The sequence below is a fragment of the Hemicordylus capensis genome, chromosome 3, assembly GCF_027244095.1.
Source record: "Hemicordylus capensis ecotype Gifberg chromosome 3, rHemCap1.1.pri, whole genome shotgun sequence".
In the NCBI taxonomy this organism is placed as follows: Eukaryota; Metazoa; Chordata; class Lepidosauria; order Squamata; family Cordylidae; genus Hemicordylus; species Hemicordylus capensis.
In genome coordinates, this window is record NC_069659.1 from 326,744,564 (window position 1) to 326,768,417 (window position 23,854).

The 23,854-nt window shown below is 47.2% G+C and overlaps 1 protein-coding gene and 2 long non-coding RNA genes across 4 annotated transcripts; 2 read left to right on the forward strand and 1 right to left on the reverse strand.

Moving 5' to 3' along the window:
• Positions 1–359: 359 nt before the first annotated feature.
• On the forward strand, positions 360–5,072 carry LOC128350713 (uncharacterized). Its single transcript, XR_008319417.1, has 2 exons — positions 360–433; positions 4,924–5,072. It is a non-coding gene; the product is annotated as an uncharacterized LOC128350713 (long non-coding RNA).
• Positions 4,837–22,675, reverse strand: SHOX2 (short stature homeobox 2). Of its 2 annotated transcripts, none has more exons than XM_053309284.1 (5): positions 22,127–22,675; positions 18,220–18,428; positions 12,155–12,212; positions 11,771–11,859; positions 4,837–7,049 (listed from the first exon to the last, which is right to left on the reverse strand). In XM_053309284.1, exons 1-5 carry the CDS (start codon positions 22,416–22,418, stop codon positions 6,792–6,794), a joined length of 906 nt encoding a protein of 301 aa, XP_053165259.1. In that variant the 5' UTR covers positions 22,419–22,675; the 3' UTR covers positions 4,837–6,791. The 2 variants fall into 2 exon arrangements, with proteins under 2 accessions (XP_053165259.1, XP_053165258.1); XM_053309283.1 differs by having other exon boundaries at positions 4,837–7,085.
• Positions 13,160–16,981, forward strand: LOC128350714 (uncharacterized). The gene is made up of 2 exons (XR_008319418.1): positions 13,160–13,294; positions 16,385–16,981. It is a non-coding gene; the product is annotated as an uncharacterized LOC128350714 (long non-coding RNA).
• Positions 22,676–23,854: the final 1,179 nt, after the last annotated feature.

Genomic DNA, 23,854 nt, shown 5'->3' on the forward strand with positions numbered 1-23,854 from the left:
TGGGAACAGTTCCCCGTGTCACCCATAAACCTCTGCTAAAGGGGTGGAAGCAACCTTTTTGCCACCTGATTGGGAGCAGGGCTCTCAAAAACTAATAAGTGGATAGGTAGGTGGGGAAGGGGCCTTTTCCCCCTTCACAATTCTCCCCTCCCCTTAGGCATGTTCCTTGGGTGGACAGACATTCGAAGTGCCTGGAAAGGAATGGCCCGGAGACCATTTCTGCATGGTCTCATATTTGTTATTGTGCACACTGATATAACTATCCCGTGTCTCGTTTGGCTTCTTTGTAGAGATGAAGTCTTAAGTGGTTTTGGAGAAAGTTTGTTAATTTCTGAAGCTACTGTAATTTCTTCCCACCCAGCCACCTTGCCATACAAGCTGAGGCCCCCATGCCCTACCTAGGGAATCCATCGGAAAGGAATGGCACGTCAAGGTAGGAAACTGTGAAAGGACAGCTTTGGCAGCTTTCTGAAATGCAAAGGGGCAAGTCCAGAGCAGAAGTGGCGCGGCATCCGTTTGATTCCTGTTGAATGCTCTCATTCAGAGGGGTTCAAAAGAGCGGAACGCCAGATAAGTGTTGGTAAGGTCCTAAACAACCGGATCTACCTCCCGTCCTAGCAAAGCGGATTTATGCTGGGTTGGCTTTCATAATTCAAACCTGTCGTTCTGCGAGCGCGTTCTTCCTCTTGACCTTTCCTACACAGGGCATGTGTTCTCGGAGGTAAGTCCCACTTCTGCTGTGGGGTGGGGCTCACACTTAGGTAAATGTGTACAACATTGCACTGGAAGTAAATCACTAATTTCAGAGCAATTTAGCCTAAATGCGTGTGTTTAGGAATACAGCGCTGCTGCGCAATCCTTCCCGTATCGACTCAGAAATTCGCCCCCCCCCAACCCCGTATTTATTCTTGGTAAATGCGCGTAAGGTTGCAGATACGTAAGGCAATCCTAAGCAAATTTACTTAGAAGTAAGTGAGTCCCCCTGAATTCAATGAGGTTTCCGCTCTAGGAAATGTAAGTCAGTAATATATCAGCAAATGGAAATAAGTTATCTTAAGGAGCTCAAAGGGCTTTACTTCTGGATAGACATGCTTCGAATTGCACGATTAAGTTTGCTTAAACTGCAGCCCTCACTGCAGTGCTGCATAGGAACCAGGTTTTGAAAGCGGACCTCCAAGATAGAATGTACAAGCTCCGCCCCTTGAAGCAAACTAATCCGCATTAACAGCCCGCTCCAAACCACATTCCATTGAAATATTATAGAGGGAATGACTGAACAAGTCGGGACAGATTGAGCCTTTAAACTCAATGGACACGATTCAGCCCAAGTTAACCATGTGTCAATCCCGTTGACTTAACGAGAGAATTAAAAAGATACTTGGCTCTCTCTCCTACTCAAAGCAGTGGGACTGAGGCTGCAATCCTCCGCACATTTACTTGTGAGCAAGCCCCACTGAACGCAATGAGACTTACTTCCAAGTAAACATGCACAAGGCTGTGCTGCAGAAGTGCTTAAATTTGCTTCGACCATACCCAATACGAGTATTGCCACTAAACGAGTCTTCTAGGACATTTGGCCCCCTGATCCTAAACAGGTTTCATCTGAAGTAAACCTCACTGTATGGCATGCGTTTCCTTCCATTTTAATGTGCTGCAGGTTAAGCGAATTTACAATCCAAGACTTCAAGGCCGGTCCACACTTACTCGAGAGTAAACCCATTGAAATCGGTGGAACTGGCTTCCAAGAAAGTATGGCTAGACCCGCCTGCTTCTGGAAGTAAGTTCCACTGAAATGAGTGAGCCATTCTTCTTCCAACTGGGTGCGTTTACGTCTTTTGGCCTTCCAAGTCCGTGTATGGCTCATTTCTCAGAGAAGGCGATAGCTTTACAACCTCGCGCTGCACACTTTGACTTCAGAGGGTGACCTTTTAAAGGTCTCCGGCACCTCCAGCCACAACTCACGTTTCAATTAAAGTACTTAGAACGAAACAAGGAAAGCGTGAAAGTACTTAGACGTCCGCCCTGTGAACTGCCAGCGAAAGTCAGAGCCTTGGGACGTTTACTCCTACCTAATATGCCTAGCTGGATACAGAAAGCTTTGGCGTTTGCTCCCACACTGTGATCTTATGACAGGCAGACCTAATGAGTATATGTATAAGCTGCAGAGCAGGCAGCAGTGCTGGACACAGACAGGGATATGGTGCGTTTCCCCCCATCCAGCTTTCAGCAAGTTTCCATTCCTGGATTCTATCTTCGCCTCCCAGGAAGGGCAGGCAGCAAGAGAAGCGATGCTTTTCTGACAGCACAAAGCCACAGGGATTTCCCCCAGTTCTTTTAGGCTCCTTTACCATTTAAAACACGAAACAAAACACCCACACAGCGCTCCAGCGCCAACAGGAAACCGTCGTAAAACCTCTTTCCGGCGAGAAACCAATTTAGGGCAGAAGAGATTTCCCTCTTCTGTTAGCGTGATGGCTTAATCTGTTTGGGACTGACCGAAGCTGGTTGTTTCACAGCCACAGAGAAGCACACGTGGGGTAGGATCGCTCGTTCTGCTCAGGGGGCCAAGAGGTACCTTCTGAAGGGAGAGCAATTGGCCTAATTAAGCCCAGCACACTGTGAGTGTTGTTCCCAATGGCTCTAGCTCAGGGGTGGGCAAACTAGGCCCTCCATCTGTTGTTGTGCTACAACGCCGACATCCCCAATGGTGGCTGGGGATTATGGGAGTTGTAGTTCGACAACCGGTGAAGGGCCTGTTGGGTTTTATTTTCCTTGGGTTTGTTTTCAGAGTATGAGCCCTTTGGGGACAGAAAACTCTTTTCTTTGCTATATAAAAAGCCTTGAGAACTTTTTGCTGACAAGCGATATATAAATATAATAGGAAGAAAATGCAGTGGATGACATGTGGATGAGAAGATACGATTTACTTATGGATAAGATCGTCTACACGGCACCATTGCCACTCCAGATCGTTCTACTCCAATAATCGGATTTCAAATGCCAAGCTATTGTAATTATGACTATTACTGCTGTTGTGAACATCTCTAGTGGCAGTCCCACAAGTCTATTGAATATTCGGGCTGCAATCCTATGCACATTTACATGGGAGTAAACCTATTGAACACAGTGAGGTTTACCTCCGAGTCTCCACTCCAATCGACAGTGAATTTGGTCAAAGTAGCCAGGTGGACGAACGGCCGGGATAAAAAGAAATGGGTCGACCCCACTGATCTGAGATTAACCGATCTGAACTTAAGTTGTACCCATGAGACTTTGGATTCAAAGAATACCGCCAGAAACAAGGTAGCCCCTGGCATGTAGTCGGGAGCAGGGGTGTAACAAGGAGTGGACCCTGTTCGCTCCTCTCCCCGCGGCCCCTCGGAGTGAGGGAGATAATAAAGAAAATACGGAGGGATGTAGCTGGAAGGGCCCTCAGGAGCTGGGGGCGGGTTCTTTGAACCCATCCGCTCAATTATAGCTACACCCCTGCTGGGGAGCCAGTCACACTGAAGCCAGTGAGATAAGATTTACTTATGGATAAGATCGGGCTGTAAAATCTAGTGCAGTCCAAATAACGTGACAGCCCGATCCTATCCATACTTTCTCCAAAGTAAGTCCTGCTGAATAAAACGAGATGTATTGCCAAGGTAACTGTGTGTAAGGCTGAAGCTGAAAAGTCCCAGTTAAAATTAGTAGGACTGGCAGCCTGCTCCTTTCTTTGCGCGTTGCTCTGAAGTAAAGGTCCGTGGCCATAGAACTTCAAATGGATGTGCTGAGAATCATATCACAACCTACATTCCAATCCTAGTGTGTAAATTTAGACGCAAATGGGACTTCAGGTAAACATGCTGAGGACCGTCTGCAGCCTTTCAATCCTCCTACCCTATGTTTACTTGGAAGTAAATCCCGCTGAATTTAATTGGACTTCCATGGAAATTGGAGTAATTTGCAGTACCTAGGACGAAAATCCTGTGCAGACCTATAAAAAATAACTCCTATTGAAAATAAAGCCATCAGTGGGTTTTATCGTAAATATTTTAGGATCCAGTTTCCAATTCTATCAATTGCCTTGAACTCTACAGCACTAGCTTACTCGGAAGCAAGTGTAACTGAATTCAATGAAATTTATTTCCAAGCAAGTGGAAGCACTGTCAACAAGTGCTTCCCCTAAAGCAGTACAGGGAAACCTTTATTGCTACATTTAATTATATTAGTATCAAGGCTAATACGTCTAGAAACAGCGTGAAGACCGCCCCAAACACACACGATGTGTGTGTTTTCAGTAATCAGAAAATAATTTGACTTATTTCACTTTCCCCCATTGGTATTACCAGAGGGAACTTCACAGACTTTTCTTGTTAAAGGATTAGTGCGATCCTAAACACATTTTCTAGAAACTAAGCCCCATTAAGCTCAATGTGATTTACTTCTGAGTAATACCGAGGCTTGAACTTCTGCTTATGGCCTTCTTGTTTATTCAGAAGTCAGTCCATGCTCAATTGTGTCCACATACAGCGCAATCCTGTGCATGTTTAGTTCTACTGAGTTCAAGGGGGTTTACTTCCAAGTAAAGTGTGCGTAGGATTGCGACTGCAGATTGTTTCCATCACTCTTTCTTCTTCTTTCAGTTAAGTATGTATTCAGATGACATTCTATACAAAACCAGTTTCAAAAGTGGTATTAAAATTAACGCCGGAATGGGGACCTAATCAGTGTTGTATAGATTGGTGGTCCTTGAAAATTTGTAGAAATAAACTAGCAAACTCCATGAGGATTCGAACACATATACACACAGAAAGCAATCTAAGCAAAGAAGTAAAAGGGAAAAATAAAAGGTAAAATGGCACTACTGATTTAATAGGAACAGGAACAGAAGTTATGCGAAACCATCAGCTAAAACTTTACTTTTTTCCCATTCAATAGATTGCAAAGTGTCTTCAATTCATAACTTGGCACTTATTGAAACATTGTGACGTCAACAATGAATGAACAAAAGCGAAGCAAACCTGAGTGGAACAAAATATATCGTGCTGACAACAACATGTCAATGAAGTAACAGCATATTTTTCTCGGATTTTTTTCTTTCTTTCCCTCTCCTTAAATAACTTAAAATACACTAGAAAAAATACGATCAAATATAAATAATTTTTGTTTGTTTTCATGGAGAACAAATAATTACAAAGCTCTGTTCCTAGCAGAGTTCGACTTGCAAGGAGATTTATCCTCTTCCCCCCTTCCCCCACCCCTCTTTTTATTTTATTGGCAAAAGAGCACTCAGTTCTGGAAGGCTTTGAGTGGACGACAGTACCAGCTACTTCGTGGTCCCTCAAATTATAGCTATTATATATGCCTTTCGAAAGGAAAAATATATATATCACAAGATTACGGGAATGGATCCACCTTTATGAGATCAGATGAAGAAACATTGGTGCGTATCAACATCCTTTTTACATGTACTTAGTACCTGCTGTCATTATTTGGAAGTGGCATTGTGGAAGATCGCGGGTGAGGGGTGAATGTAACACACTCTTTATGGTGAGCAGACAGAGGGAAGGAAGAAAATAAATTAACTTTTTCCCCCTTCAGCCCTTATCAAAACTGGAAATCAAAACCAACTCCACAAATCTTGAAGCTCTAGTCCACATTCAGTTCCTCGCGCACAAATCCCATTGAAATCAATGGAATTTAAACTAGTCCCGACTAAACTGCCCCTTTATTTGAAATGTGGGGTGGACCCCGATCTTATGCATATTTGTTCGGAAGAAAATCACTGTGTTCAACTTAGTTTCTTCCCAAGTAACGATGCAGAGAACTGAGCCTTAAATATTAAGTAGGCTTCAATCCTCAACACGCTTACTGGGGAGCAAGACCAGTGGAACTCAGTGGGACTAAGTTTAAATGACTGGAGGTACCCTTTTTCCCCTCCCCCCACCCATTCCCTCAAACCGGGAAAATCCCGGAATCAGCGACGTAGGCTTGCTTTAATATGTTGATTTTTCTCCTAAAGTGAAGTGCAAGTGATCCAAGGGACGCCAAGGAAAAATAAAACAAAATACATGCAGACCCGGAACTCTGCTAGCAGAAGTATCCCGATCAGTGTTCCCTTAGAAAACGGCAGAGAAATAATTGTCTCTCTCTCCCCGTTTAATGTTTTTCCCCTCTTTTAAAAGTCGTCGTCTTCTTCTTCTTCCCTTCTCATCTCCGTTTCCAGACTGTGGCTGTGAAACTCAAGTATCTGATGCAACGTGAAAAGGAGGCCCGCCTCTCTTATCAAATTTCTTGTATTAAAGTGAACTTCGCAGAAAAAGGTCAATTTCAAAACCTGTGAATTTCCCAGCTGCGTGTCTATTTCATCTAATTCTTTAAATATCTTCCCTCCAGTTTCTGAGTATCTTTCTCTTCTCCATATTAGTAGTAGGTTGTTTTTTCTCCATTTTAACACACACATATATCTTTTTGTTGTTATTATTATTATTATTTCTCTCCCAGGTTGATCACCTTCCTTTATAGTTATTTCTTTTTGCAGTGATCACCTCGTGGTGGCTTTTTCCCGGTGGAATTTTCTTTTTGTCTTATATTTCACATTTTAAGTAGCGCGGGGGGAAAAAACCAGCGTGCACTCTCTGGATGAATTATGGTCTCTGTTTAGTACAGATCGGGGGGCGCGGGAGGAAGTCTTAGAGGGGGAATCGAACAGCCCCAGCACCGGCACTTCCCCCTGGACCGCCGCCCGTGGGTCGCGGCGGCCTGGTTTGCGGTGGGATTGCAGCGTGCCCAGCAGGGAGGAAGAGTCACAGGCCCAGAGCAGCTGCGTGCTTTTTGGCTTTGAGTCTGAGGTCCGCGATGCTGGAGTTCTTGCTGGTGGTCTTGGCCGCCGCGGCTGCGGCCACCACCGAAGCGGCCGAAGCAGACTCCGCAGCCAGCGTGGCCAAAGGCAAGCCGAAGGGCGGCGCCGGGAACATCATGTAGGGCGCGTGCGCGGCCAGGTGCGGGTGGAGGTGATGGTGCGCGTGCGCCACGGCGCTGTCCAGCTGCAGCTGCGCCTGCACCTGAAAGGACAAGGGCGTCACGTTGCAATGACTATCCTAAGGGTGTAACAAGAATGGAAAAAGACAAGAGCATTAAACAACCACCACCACCGGTCCTGCCCCTCCTGCCAGCTCGCGGCTAGGTGCTCCACACCTCTACAGCAGCGATCCTAAGCGCGCTGACCGCCGGGCAGAACCTCCCCGTCCAGTGCAGTGGCAGGAAGTTGCTGCTGGGTCTAGGCTTACTTCTGAGCAAAGCCTGCTGGAGATCGAGGCAGGGCTGCTTGCAGTGCATTCATTTCTCAAGAGAGAGATGGTTCTGGGGTTCAGGTCTGCCTGGGAGTGGATTTACAGCACAATTCTAAACGAGTTTGCACAGAAATAAGCCCTATTGGGTCCAGCTGCCAAGTAAGTGTGCTTAGGACTTTAGCCCCCACCCCCGCTTCTGCTTCTTTTTTTACTGGTCTGTGCATACCTAGGCATGTTTATCCAGAAACAAGTCATCTTTAGTATTCGATGGGGCTCTGGCAGTGGAGTCATTTATTTACATAGTGCCTTTAGGCTAGGCGGTTTACAACAACAACAACAACAAATGGCAGACCATTTGCAACCCAGATCACAGATACAAAAGCCTTTGAAATCTAAGGCTCAACCCGGGTACTGTCAGTACTTAGGTTGACTTGTATGAGATCATCAACACAGAGGCATCTGAGCACGTGCAGTATTTCCTTTCCTGATACTGAGTAATGGCAGCAAGCCCCTGCCCCCACTCATCTAGGATTAGGGTGCAGGACTTCTACTGTCAATATTGTTCTATTGTTTTATTATTTATTCTATTTATTCGATTTCTATACCGCTCTTCCAAAAATGGCTCAGGGCCATATTGTTACCTTTTATCACGCCTTTTCTCCATGGAGCTCAGAGCAGCCTGCATAGTTCGCTCCATAGTCTCCCCCACCCCCCAACAACCCTGTTAGGCTGAGAGGGTGGGACTGGTCCGCGGTCGCTCAGTGACGGCTGAGTGGAGATTTAAACCTGTATCTTCTGTTGCTAAATACTCTTACTACTATACCAGCTCTGGATGAGAGGGTGGGATTTCCATGCAGGTTTGAGCTCTGAGCCTCTTTTTAGGCACTTGCCACTACCTGAACACCATATCTTTCTATCTATCTACCTTTACGCTCAAGTGTAGGAGGACTGTTTACAGTTACAGTGGTAAGGAAAGTCTCTCATTTTATTACTTCCTCTGTTCCAGAACACTGACAGGCATCCCGACTGTTGGAGTATAGGACTTACTCTAAAGCAGAATTTATTCACCTTGGGCCCCCAGATGCTGTTGGACTACAACTCCCATCATCCCCAGAATGGCCTTTGTGGCTGAAGATGATGGGAGTTGTAGTCCAAAAACATCTGGGGGCCAAGGTTAAGAAACCCTGCTCTAAGGGACTACTTAATTTCAATTAGACTTCCATGGAGTAATTAGAATGCCAGAGTATTTTAAAAACAGGGCAAAGCCCTGAGTCATGTTAAGCTTTGAGCAAGTGACACAGAAGAAAGCCTTTGAGCTTGTACAGAGTGCCGCCCCCTTCCTATTGCTCGTTCGGAACTGCAGGTTGCACAAGGAGGCCATTCCATGCAGGCTTAATCCTTAACACTTCTGAGTTTAGGCACTGAGCACTGCTTACAGCCTGGTTGGTGGTTTGGTTCAAGACCCTTATAAGAATCCTCAATTGCCTATTATACTCGCTTTTGGGGCGGGATGGAATACAAAAAAGTGCTACCTGGCTGAATGTGCTGGCTTGTTGGCTCTGTTAGGCATAGCATGCCTCGTCAGTCTGATGTTTGCCTGTTGCCGGCTTGTGCTGCTACATGCAGGGATCATGGGAAGGGCAATTTTGGCTACCTAAGGGGAGAGTGGGGTCACCATCCTGGTGGCTGCCATCTAGTTTAATGCGCTTCTTGGCTAACCAAAAGCGGTACATTATCGGCTGACTGGGGGCACTTCGGTTAAACTCTTTCCCCCCCCCCCATCCCACCTTACACTCAACGTGGGTTGCTGGTTTCTAACGAATGTGCCGGGTTGCTTTTCTTCTGAGTTCATTTGACTTCATCCATCCCGGTCTGACTGTATTTTCCTAACTGCTTTTACTTGACCATCTGTCTACGCCATAAGAAAACGAGTGAAGTAATTATCCTGCCTCAGGGTCTATTTTAAACAGAAGGAGTGGGGCGGTATGAGTTGTCAGCCTCTGTCCCACCAACCCCTACATCCACAGACCCTGGCTAGAGTCCCGCACACATTTTTAGGCAGCTGAAATTCCATAGACTTCAAGAAAGCAGCCCTTGATAACAGCGACCCGGTAGAAACAAGAGCCCCCTTGCTCCGTTCCTCTTAGCTCTTTGATCTATCACTCTTGATCATCTCCAACATGACATTTGTGGGATTCTTATCCACAGCAGGGGTGTAGCTATAATTGAGCGGATGGGTTCAAATAACCCGGCCCCCCCAGCTCTACACCTCCCTATTTTCTTCATTATCTCCCTCACTCCGAGAGGCCACAGGGGAGGGGGAGAACACAGCCCCTCTCCCCTAGCTATGCCCCTGATCTACAGCTATCATTGCTGTCACCTTATGGACCACAGTCTAGACCAGAGATTCCCAACTTTGGGTCCCCAGGTGTTGTTGGACTTCAACTCCCATAATCCCTAACCAAAGGCTATTGGGGCTGGGGATTATGGGAGTTGAAGTCCAATAACATCTGGGGACCCAACATTGAGAATCCCTGGTCTAGACCACTGGCACCCCTGCTAACTGGGCAAAAGGGAACATGTTGAGTGGTGGCTCTGATATTTAGCAGGGGGAGGGCAATTGTCCCTATTCATCTCAGCATAGTGGCTAACATCCAGACTAAGTTACTCCTGAGCAGTCCTAGTGCAATTTAATAGTCTGGAGTAACTCCTGAGCAGCACTACTGAGTAATTTAGCCAGGATGTCAGCCAGTGTCTGTTTGCTTTCCAGGGTCTGTTTGCTGGCATCTTCCTTGTGTCAGACTGTGAGTCTTTTTGGGATAGGGAACCATTATTTCATTTATTATACTGTGTAAACTACTTTAGACAACTTTTTTCCTGATAAGCAGTATATAAATATTATTTATTATTAATTAATGCTGAGATGAGCATTTGCTCCAGCTGATGCATAGTTTATACATTACTGCTATTATCTGAAATGTATTTAGCTCCCTTAACTAAGCAAAGTATTTTACAATCTTTAAGCTTCTTACCCCCATTTACACAGATGAGGCTATCTTAAGGGTAAGACCAGCCCTATTCATATTTATTTCGAAATAAATTCCACTTCCATTTCAGGCCACTTGCATAGGACTAAAGCTTGAAAGACAGTGATTTATCCATGACAAATGATGAGCATGTGCAATCTCCAGAACTTTAAGAGTGCTCAGATGCTATGAAGATTATCAAAAGATACCACCGGTTTCAATAGCCGAAGTATAACAACTTTGAGCACAATGAATTTAATGAAAGATGTGGAAGCAGAACCCACTGAGTTTTCTAGGTCCAACACACCAGTCTAGAACACATTAGTTGACAGTCCAATTGAAATCACCTAAACCTACTTCCAAATGGCCACCATTCATGACAGAGTTAGCAATGCATAAGTCCATTTATTTCAACTGGTTTAAGAGGACTTAACTGTGCCAGACTGCGGCCAATATGTTTAGAATCGGGATTGTAAGGCTAACAACTCCCTACCAAAGGTAGAAACTCCAACCAAGAAAGACAATATCCAGATTGATTGTTATTATTTAGAACTACCCAGACAGCATCAAACAACATAAAGCTTTTGTGATGATCTTCAAAATCGACTAATCTTGTAGTAACTACGCTGTAAGAAAGATATGAACGCACATACACCCTATCTTTGCATGCACCAAGAGACTCATTGAAGTAAATGGCTCCGGTCCCGGCTCAATAATTATTTGGAGTTTTCAGAGGACCAGGCACTGTAGGCAGGCAAAGCGAAAGAACCGGAGCTCAGTTCCAACACACATTTGTTTGTGAGTAAGCCCCACTAAATACAGTGTTTCTTAAAATGAACATGATTAAGACCCGGCTGCACATGCAATTTAACCCGGATTTACTCTCAAGAAAACAAGCCAATGATCGGGCTGCAATAATATAGCCCACCTATAGTTCTAGGACAGCAGATGGGACGATTCTCATTCTAACCTCACTTTTCTGAAAGTAATCTCCCTTGAGATCAATGAGACAACTCCAAGTAAGACTGGAAATCCTCATTACGTCCTTGGAAGCCTTCAAAAGTCCTTCCAAGTAAGACTTGGAAACGTTAAGAACCCAGTAAGTGCCATTGAACTCGATGGGAAATGACCGCAAATAAGACTCCAAACCTGCCCACACTGCCATGAGAGCCCCACTGAACTACAGGGACTTGCTTCTGGGCAAGTATGCACAGGCTGAGAAATCAAGCTGAGATCTGGGATGCTAAATGTACAGGCAAAACACACAGCCACCCCAGTCCCTCACTGTGTGACACGTTCCGTTTTTGTTTTGTCTTTTTTAAACAGATTACTGCCCAGATTATTAGGAAAAGCGGCCGATTGGGAAGAGACAGCCCTCCCCTCGAGGTAAATACCGGGGGAAAGGGAAGGCATTCTGTGGCATCTTAGCCTAATGAGAAGTACTCGACAGTTTCCCGCTCTACTTGCCTGCTGGAAAGGCATCCGCAAAGCGCCCACGTTCACATAGGGGGCAACTCGACACGCTTCAAACTGACTGGCGGCTCCTATGAGGACCCCTACAAGGAACAGACAAGGATCAAATCAGAAATTGGGAGATAGACAGACAGACAGGCCGATAGTTGTGCAAAGTTATTTCATCTGGGCACACACCCTTCCTCTTGCTCTTCGTGGCTTGTGTGACACAGCGCCGAGACAAGGAGCCCTGCCTGGAAGGGAGCGAGCACTGCAGATTTCAGGCTGGGGGAGATCAAGCCTCCATTGCCCGGAAGAGCTTGCATGGACTGAGCGGTTGTGTCTTCTAGCAAGCGCCTTCATTTATCAACGGCGCGACCCGTTTTCAGTTCCACGTACCTTTATGCAGTTGATTTTCTTGCTTTCTGCACTTTGCTCTTCTGTTCTGAAACCATACCTGGGGAAAGAGGGAGAAAAATTGGCTCAGTACTACAAAGCCACCCCTATAATGCACCCTGGTGTTGAGATGCCTGATTCGAAATCGTGACAGTCAATGAAACTTCCGTACTGTGACATTCCTGGTTGCCACTGGAAGTGCGCCTCCCCCCAAATCCAAGCCGGAAGAGGCGACGGAACTCTGGCAGCCCCACACTTCCGCCTCATGTGCGGCTTGGCTGCTTCTGTGCTGGAACGCTGCCTTCTGTATGACGTAACCTTCAGGCCTCGAGTTTTGACTGGTGGATGTGTGAAAATGGGCCATGTGCAGAATCTACATTTAAAGACTCTAGGCTTGGGCTCGATGCCCCAGTCAGTTTCCTGCATGTCCCAGAAATCCTTTACTAGATGGGGATACACCTGTCGCCGTCCCCGTCCCCACAGCTTCTAGCAAGAGAGATAAATGTTGCTCCTTCGGACTTTTCTATTAATCGGAATGTCTTGGGCTATGATACATGTATGTGTGTCAAATGTCAGTTGTCTGGAAGTACTGTTACCATTTGGAAAGGTACACTTATTGCCATCACCTAGGAAACAAATGGGTAACTTTCCACTTTGTCCAGCTAGTGGAATTTACAGCGAAATCCTATGCATGTTTACTTGGAATTACCTGTAGGTACAGTGAGGCTAACTCTCAATTAGGCGTGCAGAACAGGATTGGAGCTTGAACCATTTTGAAGTGCACTTTAAATCCCCTGATTTGAGAGGAACGTCCAGTTTTGAGATTGTTCTAGTAATCAGGTTATTTGGATTACAGCTTGTCTAAGAATACCTTAAAATTTCCATAATCTTTCTCTCTTGCTCTCTGAACCCTCGATCCACTTGGACAATATTGATCACTCTCCTTTCCATCTTTCGCCATTCAGCCGGACTTACATGAAGATATCATTTTCATACAAATGCAGCCGACGCTATTCATGTTTAGTCAGAAATCGCACTGCAGCTGAAGCTTACTCTCAAGTGTGCACAAGAGACTGAAGCCTTACTTGAAAGGGGTGAAATCCATTCTTCTTTGCCGAGTAAACACAAGACACCACCAAGTTGGTAAGCAGGTGTAAGGAGAGAGACTGCGGTGGGAGAGACTGAGGAAATTTAAAGTCCAAGGGAATTAAAAAATGGCTGAACCCCGAGAGAGATAGAGTTAGGCTCAGACTGCAGTGTGCACTGCGCATGTGCTGATCAGGGCAATCCAAAACTGCATTTCTGCAGTTTAGTGTTGCCCTCATCAAACGAATAGGAATACGACGAATGTTTACATACCGCTTTTCAGTTCCCAAAGCTGCTTACATAGATATAAATAAATAAAATGTCTCCCTGTCCCCAAAGGGCTCACAGTCTAAAAAAGAAAGGTCAGATAGACACCAGCAATAGCCACTGGAGGGGTGGAGAATCATCACTTTTAAAAGGCGCCTCTTTGCTCAGTTAGCAATTGATGCTCAGTTAGCATCAATTTACTCAAGCTTATTCAAGAGCAGTCTTCTTGAAGTTCTTGTGACTACTCAAGAGGGCTCTTCATTCATTTGCCTTTTGCCTGATCGTCAAATGCATTCGATGGAAGCAGAGATCCCAGCATTACGAACTGGAGGAGACGTGCAAAGAAGGCGCCTAGGACTGAAGCAGGGAGGAGGCAGCTGAACGGTTAAGCTTGAGCCGGGCTTAGACTCGAGACTTAGACTCGAGACTTAAAAGAGCGCGTAGCTCTAGGACATGGGCAGTTGTTGCCTGTCCTGCTTCTTGCGCCATTACTTTCTCGCGACCCGCTTAATCTCGCAGCCGAATCCCCCAAAGAGCCCCCCTCCCATCTCTCCGTCCTATCTAATGCGAAAACTTGTGATAAAGGGGTTTAGATGTTTGCGCAAGAAGACCCGAGAAGAATGCGCTCATTAGAAGCCTGTAATATTAATTAGCTTTATCTTCAAGAAAAACGAAACACCAAAGCGTTTAATGACTCACTTTTGGGGGGTAATTACTGTCATAAAAGCTTCAGTACAAAGAAGTTGAGACATTCTCTGTTCCTCTGTGCAGTGGAGTGTAACGCAGAAGCGGAATAATTGTCTCATTATTATGATAATCTAATTTGCTCCTATATAAAAAGCGGGGGGGGGAGCTGCGCGCCGGGCACGGAGATATTTTGCCTATTGGCTATGGGGGAAAGTTTGGCATCAGTGGCAAGAATTGGGCCCAAACGCCACCCAGATAAGGGAATTAAAGCCTTGTACCAGATGCGCTTCTTGGGCAACCCGATCCTATGCGCGTTCCTTCAGGAATAAACCTCATTATGTCCAATAGGAGTTACTTAGGAACTCCATGCAGCTCAGAAGTCCTTGCATTTAGTAAGCATGAAGGATGGGTCGTAATAAGCCCCATTCATTCCAATGGCAGCGTGCTTCCCATCGAAACCATTGGCATGGGATGACTAGCCTGCTTTACTCACCATATCAGTGGGTAATAGAAATTATACATATTTACTCTTGGAAGTCATCCTCATTGGGACATACTACTACGAATATTATATACCGCTCTTCAACCAAAGTTCTCAAGGCTCTTCAAGTATCCATCCCCAGCACAGCAACCCTCCAGTGGTTGTCGCTGGTTATCTTATGTATATCTTTTTTTAAGATTGTAAGTCCTTTGGGGACAGGAAGCCATTTTATTTATTTATACCTATGCAAACCACTTTGGGGACAATATACTGAAAAGCGGTATATAACATAGATGCCGTATTAGTCTACCTTACACTTCTTTTTAGACTGTGCGCGAGCCCTTTGGGGACAGGGGATGATCTTATTTGTTTTCCTGTGTAAACTGCTTTGAGAACTTTTGTTGAAAAGCGGTATATAAAATGTTAGTGGTCGTCCTTGTCATCCTAGTAGGAGTAAAGTATGGCGTTTATATACCTATCCGCTTCCACAGCTCATGGTCTATCATAGTCAAAGGGACTGTCCAGTTCTAACACATCTGTAGTGCGACCCTTTGCCTTTGTACTAGCAAGTAAGTCCCACTGTGTTCAGTGGGCCTTACTCCCAAGAAAGTGCACACAGGACTGCTACCTGATAAATTTATTTCGATGAAGTTTGCTTCCAAGTAAATTGGCATGAGGAACGGTCCGATCACTCAGAAGTAAATCACACTGTGCTCAGACATGGGATTTCCACAAAAACGTGCTTAGGACGACAGCCTAACAGCACAGACTTGGGCAACGTTGTTACTTGCCTCGTTATAAGCCTCGTTGAACTTCCAGGGATTTCCTTCTGAACACAGGCGTATCCTTTCGCATGGCACGGGCCAGTTATTCGGCCCAATCTTACTTGGACTTCACTGAGCTTAGTGGGGTTCACGTCCAGCGACCATGCACACAGGATGGAGCTGAATGGCTGCAATCTTATGCACACTCACTCCCCTGGAAGTTGGGAGTTGCAAGTCCCATTCAGTTCAATGGGAGCTGCTCTCCAATCAGTTTACCTAGTATTGTAGCCATAGAGACCAACCTTGGTTGGACATGTGTATTGAGTAGCCGTGCACAATGTTATACTCGGAAGTAAATCCCACTGGAATCAGTTGGGTTTACATCCGAGTAAAACTGCTCTAGATCAGGAGTGGGGGTCGGGCGTTGAGTTCAGTTTCTTGCCTGCCCCTACTGACATCCAGGCTCTTCTCTCTACGAGGTGCCCGCATCTGCCAAGGGGGACTAGGAAGCAAAGTGGTAACATGATATCTCTGGAAAGCATTTCCTAGGGCCCTTTAAAAGGAGCGGGACTATAATCTATGCAAATCTCCCGAAGTTATTCTGTATGGATTATGCTGGGCACTTTTTATTCTTTTGTTGAGTCAAGCAAAAACCTCCCTCCGTAGGAATCGCAGCCCTTTAATATGTGTTTTTTTCCACCGACAAATTGGGGGATTGAGGCTTTTTTTAAAAAAAAAATTTTAAGCGGCCGGCCTAAAGAGGTGGAGGAAAATAGAAAAGCAGAGAAGAGTTAAAGGGGGAGGGGGGTTCTTTAGGCTGTGATGCTGCTTTTCAAAATGTGTGTGTGTGTGTGTGTGTGTGTGTGTGTGTGTGTGTTCCTTCTTTATCCCCACCCCCACCCCACCCACAACGTGACTGTTCAGTTTCTGCCTTTATCCGATTACAAGATGCAGAGAGAAAAAGCCTTTAAGAACTGGAGCCCCGTTTGGTGCAGATGGCAGCCTCGGCGCACAAAGATGGAGCGGGAAGTATCTGTTACAGGCGAGGACTCTGCGAGCAGCAGCTGCAGATGTTTGGGGGCCTAAAACCGCTCCATGTGTTCGCACAAAGAAGGCCCCGTTTTCATCGGGAAGAACGCCGAAACAGTTCCTCGTTTATTTCACATTTGACAAGCAGCTTTGCCTCTGACTCTTTCTGGTCCAAAGCCTTGGCCCCCCCGCGCCCTCCGCCCACCCCCATTCCCTGCATCTTATATCGGCCGTGGATGAGATTCAACCGAATGGTGCCTTTACGAAACTTTAGAGCTGTGAAAAGAGCCCCAGAAAGAGCAGGGAGGTGGAAGGGAAAGATGGTCTCCAAACAGCTCTTGGAAATCCTCCTGCATTCGCCAAGCCCCGGGTCTCTGTTCTTGCCTTTTTCTGTGGTCCCTACAGATTTTAATTGCTTCCTCTCTCGTTTTTTTAATGGACTGTAAATGAGAGCATTTTAGCAGCTCCCAGTTTCGTTTATTAGCCAGTCCCTCATAAAGTTAATTCACCATCCGACTATTCCTTCTCCTTAAACTGAGCCAAGTTCCGTGTCTAAATGAAAGAGAAGTGTGTAGTCTACATGGATCTAATTTTTGTTATGGTGGAAAGCTTTGCTTGACATATTTATACATCAAAGTTATAGAAACGGAAACCATAGGAAAGCACTGCGAACCACATGTACACGCCTACCCCGAGTGCCATTCATGGGGGTCTCCTCCCCTCTATCTGCTCTCTGCCCCACTTTAGACTGTACACTTATCTGGCAAGCATCTGCCAAAGTCTGTAGATTCTGACAATTCTAATAAGAAAATAAAGTTTAAAGTCGAGAACAAGAAGCAATGGAAGGCTGCACTAGAGTTCAGCACATCTCAACATGGGTGAACCTTAGAGCCAGCACGGCGTAGTGGTTAGAGTGCTGGACTAGGACTGGGAAGAGCCGAGTTCGAATCACCATTCAACCAAGAAACTCACTGGGTGACTCTGAGAAAGTCCTAACTTACTTCACATGGTTGTTGTGAGGATCAAAATAATAATGTACACAGCTAGAGCGGGATATAAGTACAAAAATAAATCAGTAAAACCTATTAAAATAACATACACACAGCCCTCGATTCGCATCATCTCAGCCCCTCGAAGACCGCAACCCTAAGCAAACCGACCTGGGAGAGGAGTTCAGTTGAAAGAGAGATTGCCTGCCAGGTAAGTGTATTTAAGATCAGACTGAAAACCAGACCGGTTGTTACTCCAGAATCACGACGACCCCTGTCACAACTTGCTGGTCACCTCTTTTCTGTGGGGACATTTCCCTGTCCATACCTCTCCTTTTCAAGTATTGAGGAGAAGGGCATCCATTGGAATTCCGATCTCCAGTCCACCCGATCCTATGGACAATCCGACCCTATGCACCTTTACTCGGAAGAAAGTCCCCCTGAATGCAGTGGGTCTCGCTCTCAGGTAAGCATGCTCAGGACTGCAGCTTAGAAGAAGAAAATCCACCCCTGTGACTCACCTGCTTGCCAGTACCAAAAGGTGACCACAAGCGCGATGCTAAGCACGTGCATGCGGAAGCAAACCCCCACCACGGAGTTCAAAGGCTCGTCGCCGGATGGGAAAGACTTCGAAGCCAAATCTGGCTTTGCGGAGTAGCGGGTGCAGGGATCTCGCGAGCCTCCGCCTTGACCCCGCCCCAGCAGCCTCCCCACCCACCCCACCCCCATGCGAGAAGCCTCCGGAAAGGGCTCCCTTCTTCTCACCTGTACTCTGGCTTCAGACAGCCCCAGCCTCTGACTGAGCTCCTCCCGCATGAAAGCATCGGGATAGTGGGTCTCGTCGAAGAGGCGCTCCAGCTCGTTCAGCTGCTCCAGGGTGAAATTGGTCCGACTTCTCCTCTGCTTGATCTTCGTCTGCCCTTCGTCTTCCATCACTTTGGCATCCTCCTTGCGATCCTTCAGCTCTGGGGAAACTGGGCAGGGAGCAAAACAGAGTCAGATGCAGACAGGCACGCATTAGACACGCCGAGCCATGCCTGGCTCACGAGGGCATTGTCTGATCTCGGGCTTCCCACCTGTGTTTTTACTTTAAGTCAAAAGGAGAGGGGGGAGGGGAGGGGGAGGAAGGGGAGGGGGGAGATCGATTAAATGCTAAAAGGTCACCTCTCTTAACAGTTTCGAGGCTGGTGGACTCCGCTGGCGAAGGCGGCTTGCGGGCCAAACCAGAGCTACACACACATACAGATGATAGGCGAGCGCGCGTTTGCATTTGAGTGACCGGGTGGTGCAGCCTTCTGCAAGTTGGCCTTGGTTCAATTCCAGTACCCAGATCCCATCCTCAAAAGCTTGACTAGCTTGGAAGCAGCAAGTCTCGCCGATTTCAAAGGAACTTACTTCCAAGGAAGTGTGCTTCCAGCATGGCGGATCTGCCCTGAAGACCAGAATGACACCAGGACCAGTGTTGCCTCTAAGAGGGCATGCCAGATGTTGTTAACTACAACTCCCATAATCCCCAAGCAAAGGCCATTGCGGCTGGGAATGCTGGGAATTTTAGTCAACAACATCTGGGAATCCCTGTTAGAGGGAACACAGACCGGCGACCCTAAGCACATTACACCCAGTGTAATGGAAGCCAATAGGACTGCCTTCCCAAGTTAGGACATAAGAAGCCGCCATCTGTTGAGTCAGACCATTGGTCCATCTAGCTCAGAGTAGTCTACACTGACTCTTCAGGGCTCCAGGAAGAATTTCTTCCTCTGCCCTTCCTTAGAGAGGTCAGGATTTGAACCTGGGACCCTCTGTAGGCCAAACAGGTGCTCCACCACTGAGCTACAGCCTCAGCCCCTTCAGGTGATTCCTTTGGATTACTTAGAAAGAGTCTCTGACTCCAAACGAACTAAATTAGTATCATCTCAGCCGAACGCCTGGATCCTAAACACTGGATCCAGAGTGTGTACTTAAATGTAAGGACTGACCTGTGCGGTTTGATCCGAAGTGAAGCCATTGATTTTTGTCTAGAGTTTCCAAGCCCTCAGCAGAACGCAGGTCAATCATTTTAAAGTCTAAACCTTTAAAGACTCTGCAGCCGTCCAGAGCTGTCTCTCTTTCAGTCCAGCGCTTGCTTTGAGTTTTGACAGCAGTCGTTTGATTGGGGAAGATGCTCAGGGCAATTATTCCCTATCCAGAGATGGGAGGAGGTCTGCCCCAAGAAATCCAGGGTAATTCGTGTGGGAGGGGGAGGGAGAGAACTGACGTCCTCTTTCCCATTCGGCCTTTGGACAGCGACAAGAAATGAGCTGGTTAAGAACCGCCAGGGGTGCCTACAATAGGGGAAAGGAAGTCTAGTTCTCCCCAATCCGCTGCTCGCTGAAAGCGACAACAAAATCCCTATAGAACTGAATGGAATTAGAGAGCCCTTTACTCTATTTAGACACCAACGCCGGTGGTTATTAAAATCTGCTCGGCCTTTCAAGCTTTACCTTTTCAAAATCAGTGCGCGCGCGCGGGGGCGAGATTTGACACGCGATTCGCCAGTGGGACTGCCTTTACAAGCTTCCAGTTTTGGATAATTTAACGCATGCTTTACTTTATTTGTCTTAAAAGGCACCCAACACAATAATATGATCGGGACAAACCGTTCGTGACCCAATAACAAAGTTTGCTCACATTCAGCCCTCCTGGCTCCCACCCCTTTGCGTCTCCTTTTCCCACCCTTCGTTTACTGTCAAAACGTAGATTGTAAACTCCTCGAGGCAGAGATCTTTGTGGCTTAAATTACTGCATAAAGCTCTGTGTACATTGACGGCAACAACCACATAGACCTTATTTATTCTATATGTTGTTCTACAGCAGTAATAACCATCACCACCCACTTTCTGCCACATTTTACTTCGGATACAAGGCCTGGTTTGCCTCGCTACGCGTAACCGTGGCGGAGTGACGCTCTTCATCTAGGCCCCAGGACCAGGGCTCTCCTAAATTTTCCACAAACCAGATTCTCCCCTCTCTCCGTTCCCCCAACGGGTTTGCCCACCGGCACACCAAGGTTTGTTTTTATAGTTAGGCTTCTCTCTAATCATATTCAGAATTTGTTTATAAAATCATTTCCGGAAGATGTTCTCCATCCAGTTCCGATCTGGAGAGAACTACTTTCGCTGAACAAAAGAGTTTAAACAAATACACCTCCCCCGAATATGACATCCGCATTTCTCAAACTACACGGAGATATTCAAATATTCTTGAAAGCCCGAGGGATCTTTTGATAAGCAATCAAGGGAGGATGTTTTGCAGGGGGTGTTTTCATTTATTTATCTTCCCCTCTCCCTGCCAGTATATTTTTCCTTACTTCTCCTTCTACACCTTCACAAATACACACATTTGAAAAGGATAAGAAAAAGGACTCCTCATACTGGAACATCTGGCTTGGATTTAAAGATTGCTTACTATAAATATTGCTAGCATTTTTATTTCGTTAGGCAGTTTATTTTTTAAAATATGTAAGTTTTATGAGGCCTCCGTGCTTCCAAGGTTATACTTATTTAAATACGTTTGGAGATAATCTGTAAAATATAACCTTTCTACTTTCAGCATGCACAATATTTGTTGTTTCCATTCACAAATAAATGACAGCATTTCGAACTTTTATTTATATTAGGGATGTTTCCAAGACAAGTTAAAAAGAAATAATTGTATTTGATTTCGCATTTGTTTCCCATTTCTCGTTCCCGCCCCCGCTTACGTTGTAAATAGAAAGGGATCGTAGCGGAAGCAACGGAATTATCTGATGGAATATATGAGATCTCAGCGTGACATATCTGGATATATATCTATATACTTTTGTCTGATTTAAAACATAAATACAGCAACACAACTCATTTCTGCTCATCGGATTTCCGAAATAACTTTGCATTCCTTTATAACTGACATCAAGCAAAGATCTTGGAGAAACCAGTACAGTGACCCTCTCCAGGATTCAAAAACCTGTCACTTTCAGCAGAACAGTCCAACGCAAATCCTCCCGATCAGCATTTTCGTCTTTAGTTTAAATTACTCGGGAAAACACACGCGCGCCCATCCTACAGCCTAACTAACCCCAAAGCACGAGAGAGCCTGTGATTTACAGGGACACTTCTCTGTCGGGAGGAGAGAAAGGACAAGAAGACGCGGATCCCCAGTCTGTAGAGCTCACCCCGCAAGAAGAGGAAGGGCCGTCTCCCCTGGCTGACGACGGGGAGGGGGCCCAAGAGAGCGACCCTGGCTGAGCTCTTGCTCACCCTCCAGCTCAGGAAGGGCACCCACGAGCTCTCTCGAGAAAGGGCTCTTCCCCCGCAACCGGCGAGGTCGGCGGGCGGCTGCCTCCAGCGGCCCCGACCCAAGACTCGCTCCAGAGGGCTCCTCCACGCCTCCATGCATTCGCTGGGAAGTTTCACCGGCGCCGCTGCAGGGAACCTGTCAGTCCAGTCGGACGCGCGCCTGCGACGGCTGCTTTTGGCAGGGCTCTGGGAGCCCAGCCACACGCGCAGCAGACCCACGCGAGCCGAGTCCTCCTTCCCCTGAGCTCCCCCTCCGCGCCGCCCCACTCCCGCTGCGGCAGCCATCTGGCTCCGACCCCGCTCCCCCTCGCCCAGCCCTGGCCGCCCAGTGATCCGCCTGGCAGGGAAGGGCTTGGTACCTTCGCTGAGCTTGGGAGTGCCTGCCGCGTCCCTGGTCCTGTCGACGGCGCCCATGTCCAGCTCCCGGACCGGCGATCGCCCCCCTCCTCCTCCGCCGCCGCCTCCGCCTCCTCCAGCCACCCGGATCACCGGGCTGCTGCCGTCCTCCCGGCTGGGCTCGCTGGAGCCTCCTGACTCCTTGGCTCCCCTGACAGGTCCGCTCTCCAGAACCTCCCTGTATGTGATGAGCTCCTTTTTCTCTTTCACTTTCTGATCAAACGACTTGGAAACAAAAGCTGTAAGTTCTTCCATCGCCGGCGCTTCTCAGGGCTCTTTTCCCCCCCTCGCTTGCCTCCTCTGGCTGTTCCAAGCCCCCCAATAAACACATCAAGGGGGTAGGGAGGAGGAAGAGGAGGCGGAGGAGAAGGAGGAGGAGGGGTGGGAGGAAGGGGGGGGAGAAGGAGGGTAAGGGGGGAGAGAGAAGCCGCAGAGGGGCTGGAGAGTTAAATGGGAGCTGATGTTTCCCAACTGCAGCGAGCTTGTTAAACGTGAAGATCTTTGACAATTCTCTCCGCTAAGAGTTCAGATCTGATAGGGCTCTGGCTATTGAAGTCCCCACTATTTATACTTTGCAAAGCCTGCCCCTTGTTCGGAGCAAATTACCTCCCCTTTGGAACTGTGAATGAACCCCCTTCTCCTGGAGCAGTCCAGCAGCACCACCAAGGAGAAAAGGAGCCTAACTGGGGAAAGATGGGGGAGGAGGAAGGGGGAGAGAGAGAGAGAGGAGTCCTCCAGCTTTCCCACCCCCACCCCCCTCTTCCCGATCCAGTGGCCAGGGGTTGCTCTCGGCCATTAATCCAGGATTGACAAGAATCCCTAATTAATTTAATTAGGCGTGGATCTTGCGCTAGTGTCCTGAGTTAGTTAAACACGGGGGGGGGTGAGGAGAGAAAGGGGGCAGGATCTGCAGGGGAGGGGCTACAATGAAAAATGACAAGGCGGCTGGCTGAGAGGGCGGGGGGGGGGAAGAGGACAGAGCTTCCTCCAAACGTCTTATTTACCCGCACTCGGAGCTGGCTGGCTGCAAGGGCAGAGCCTGCCTGAGAAGAACCAAAACAGCCCCGCTGCCAAGGAGATTAGAGCTCCTTTGATCGGCTCCCCTCACAAAGGCAGCCAGATCCGTGGGCTTCCCCCCCGATTTCTTATGATGATTTTTTTTTTTTAAAGAAATTGGCTGGTAAATTCATATAGCAGGAGTCCTTGCGCGGTTAAGATGTTTCCTCCTCCATCCTAAACGGCGCGGACATGGAAGTCTGCTGAATTCAGTGCACCAGACTTCCAAGGAAGCGTGCTTAGGACCGCCACCTTCCTTCAACAGTGTACAGTTCAGACCCGCTTAGGCAAAGGAAACGCTCGGGTGACATCCCTCAGCATCCCACGCCCCCGGCTCCTAAAGAAAGGTGACCTTGTTTCCAGGCTTTTTTTTTTTTTTTTTTTTTGCCCCTATCCCCTCCCCGCATGGGTCTACTTCTCCTACCTGCCAATGCCTACTTGGTTTCCACCGGGCTTCGTTCCGAGGATGTGCTTTCTCAGATTCCCCTCCCTTCCATCCTGCATCCTCCTTCGGAACAAAGTTAGGACTCTGCTTAAGCCCTCCGTCCGACGCTGCGCCTTAAAGGCGCAGAGGCTTCCAATGCTTGGTGGATTTCTCTTACTGGGTTTTGCCGGCAAAGGATTCTTAGGTTTTC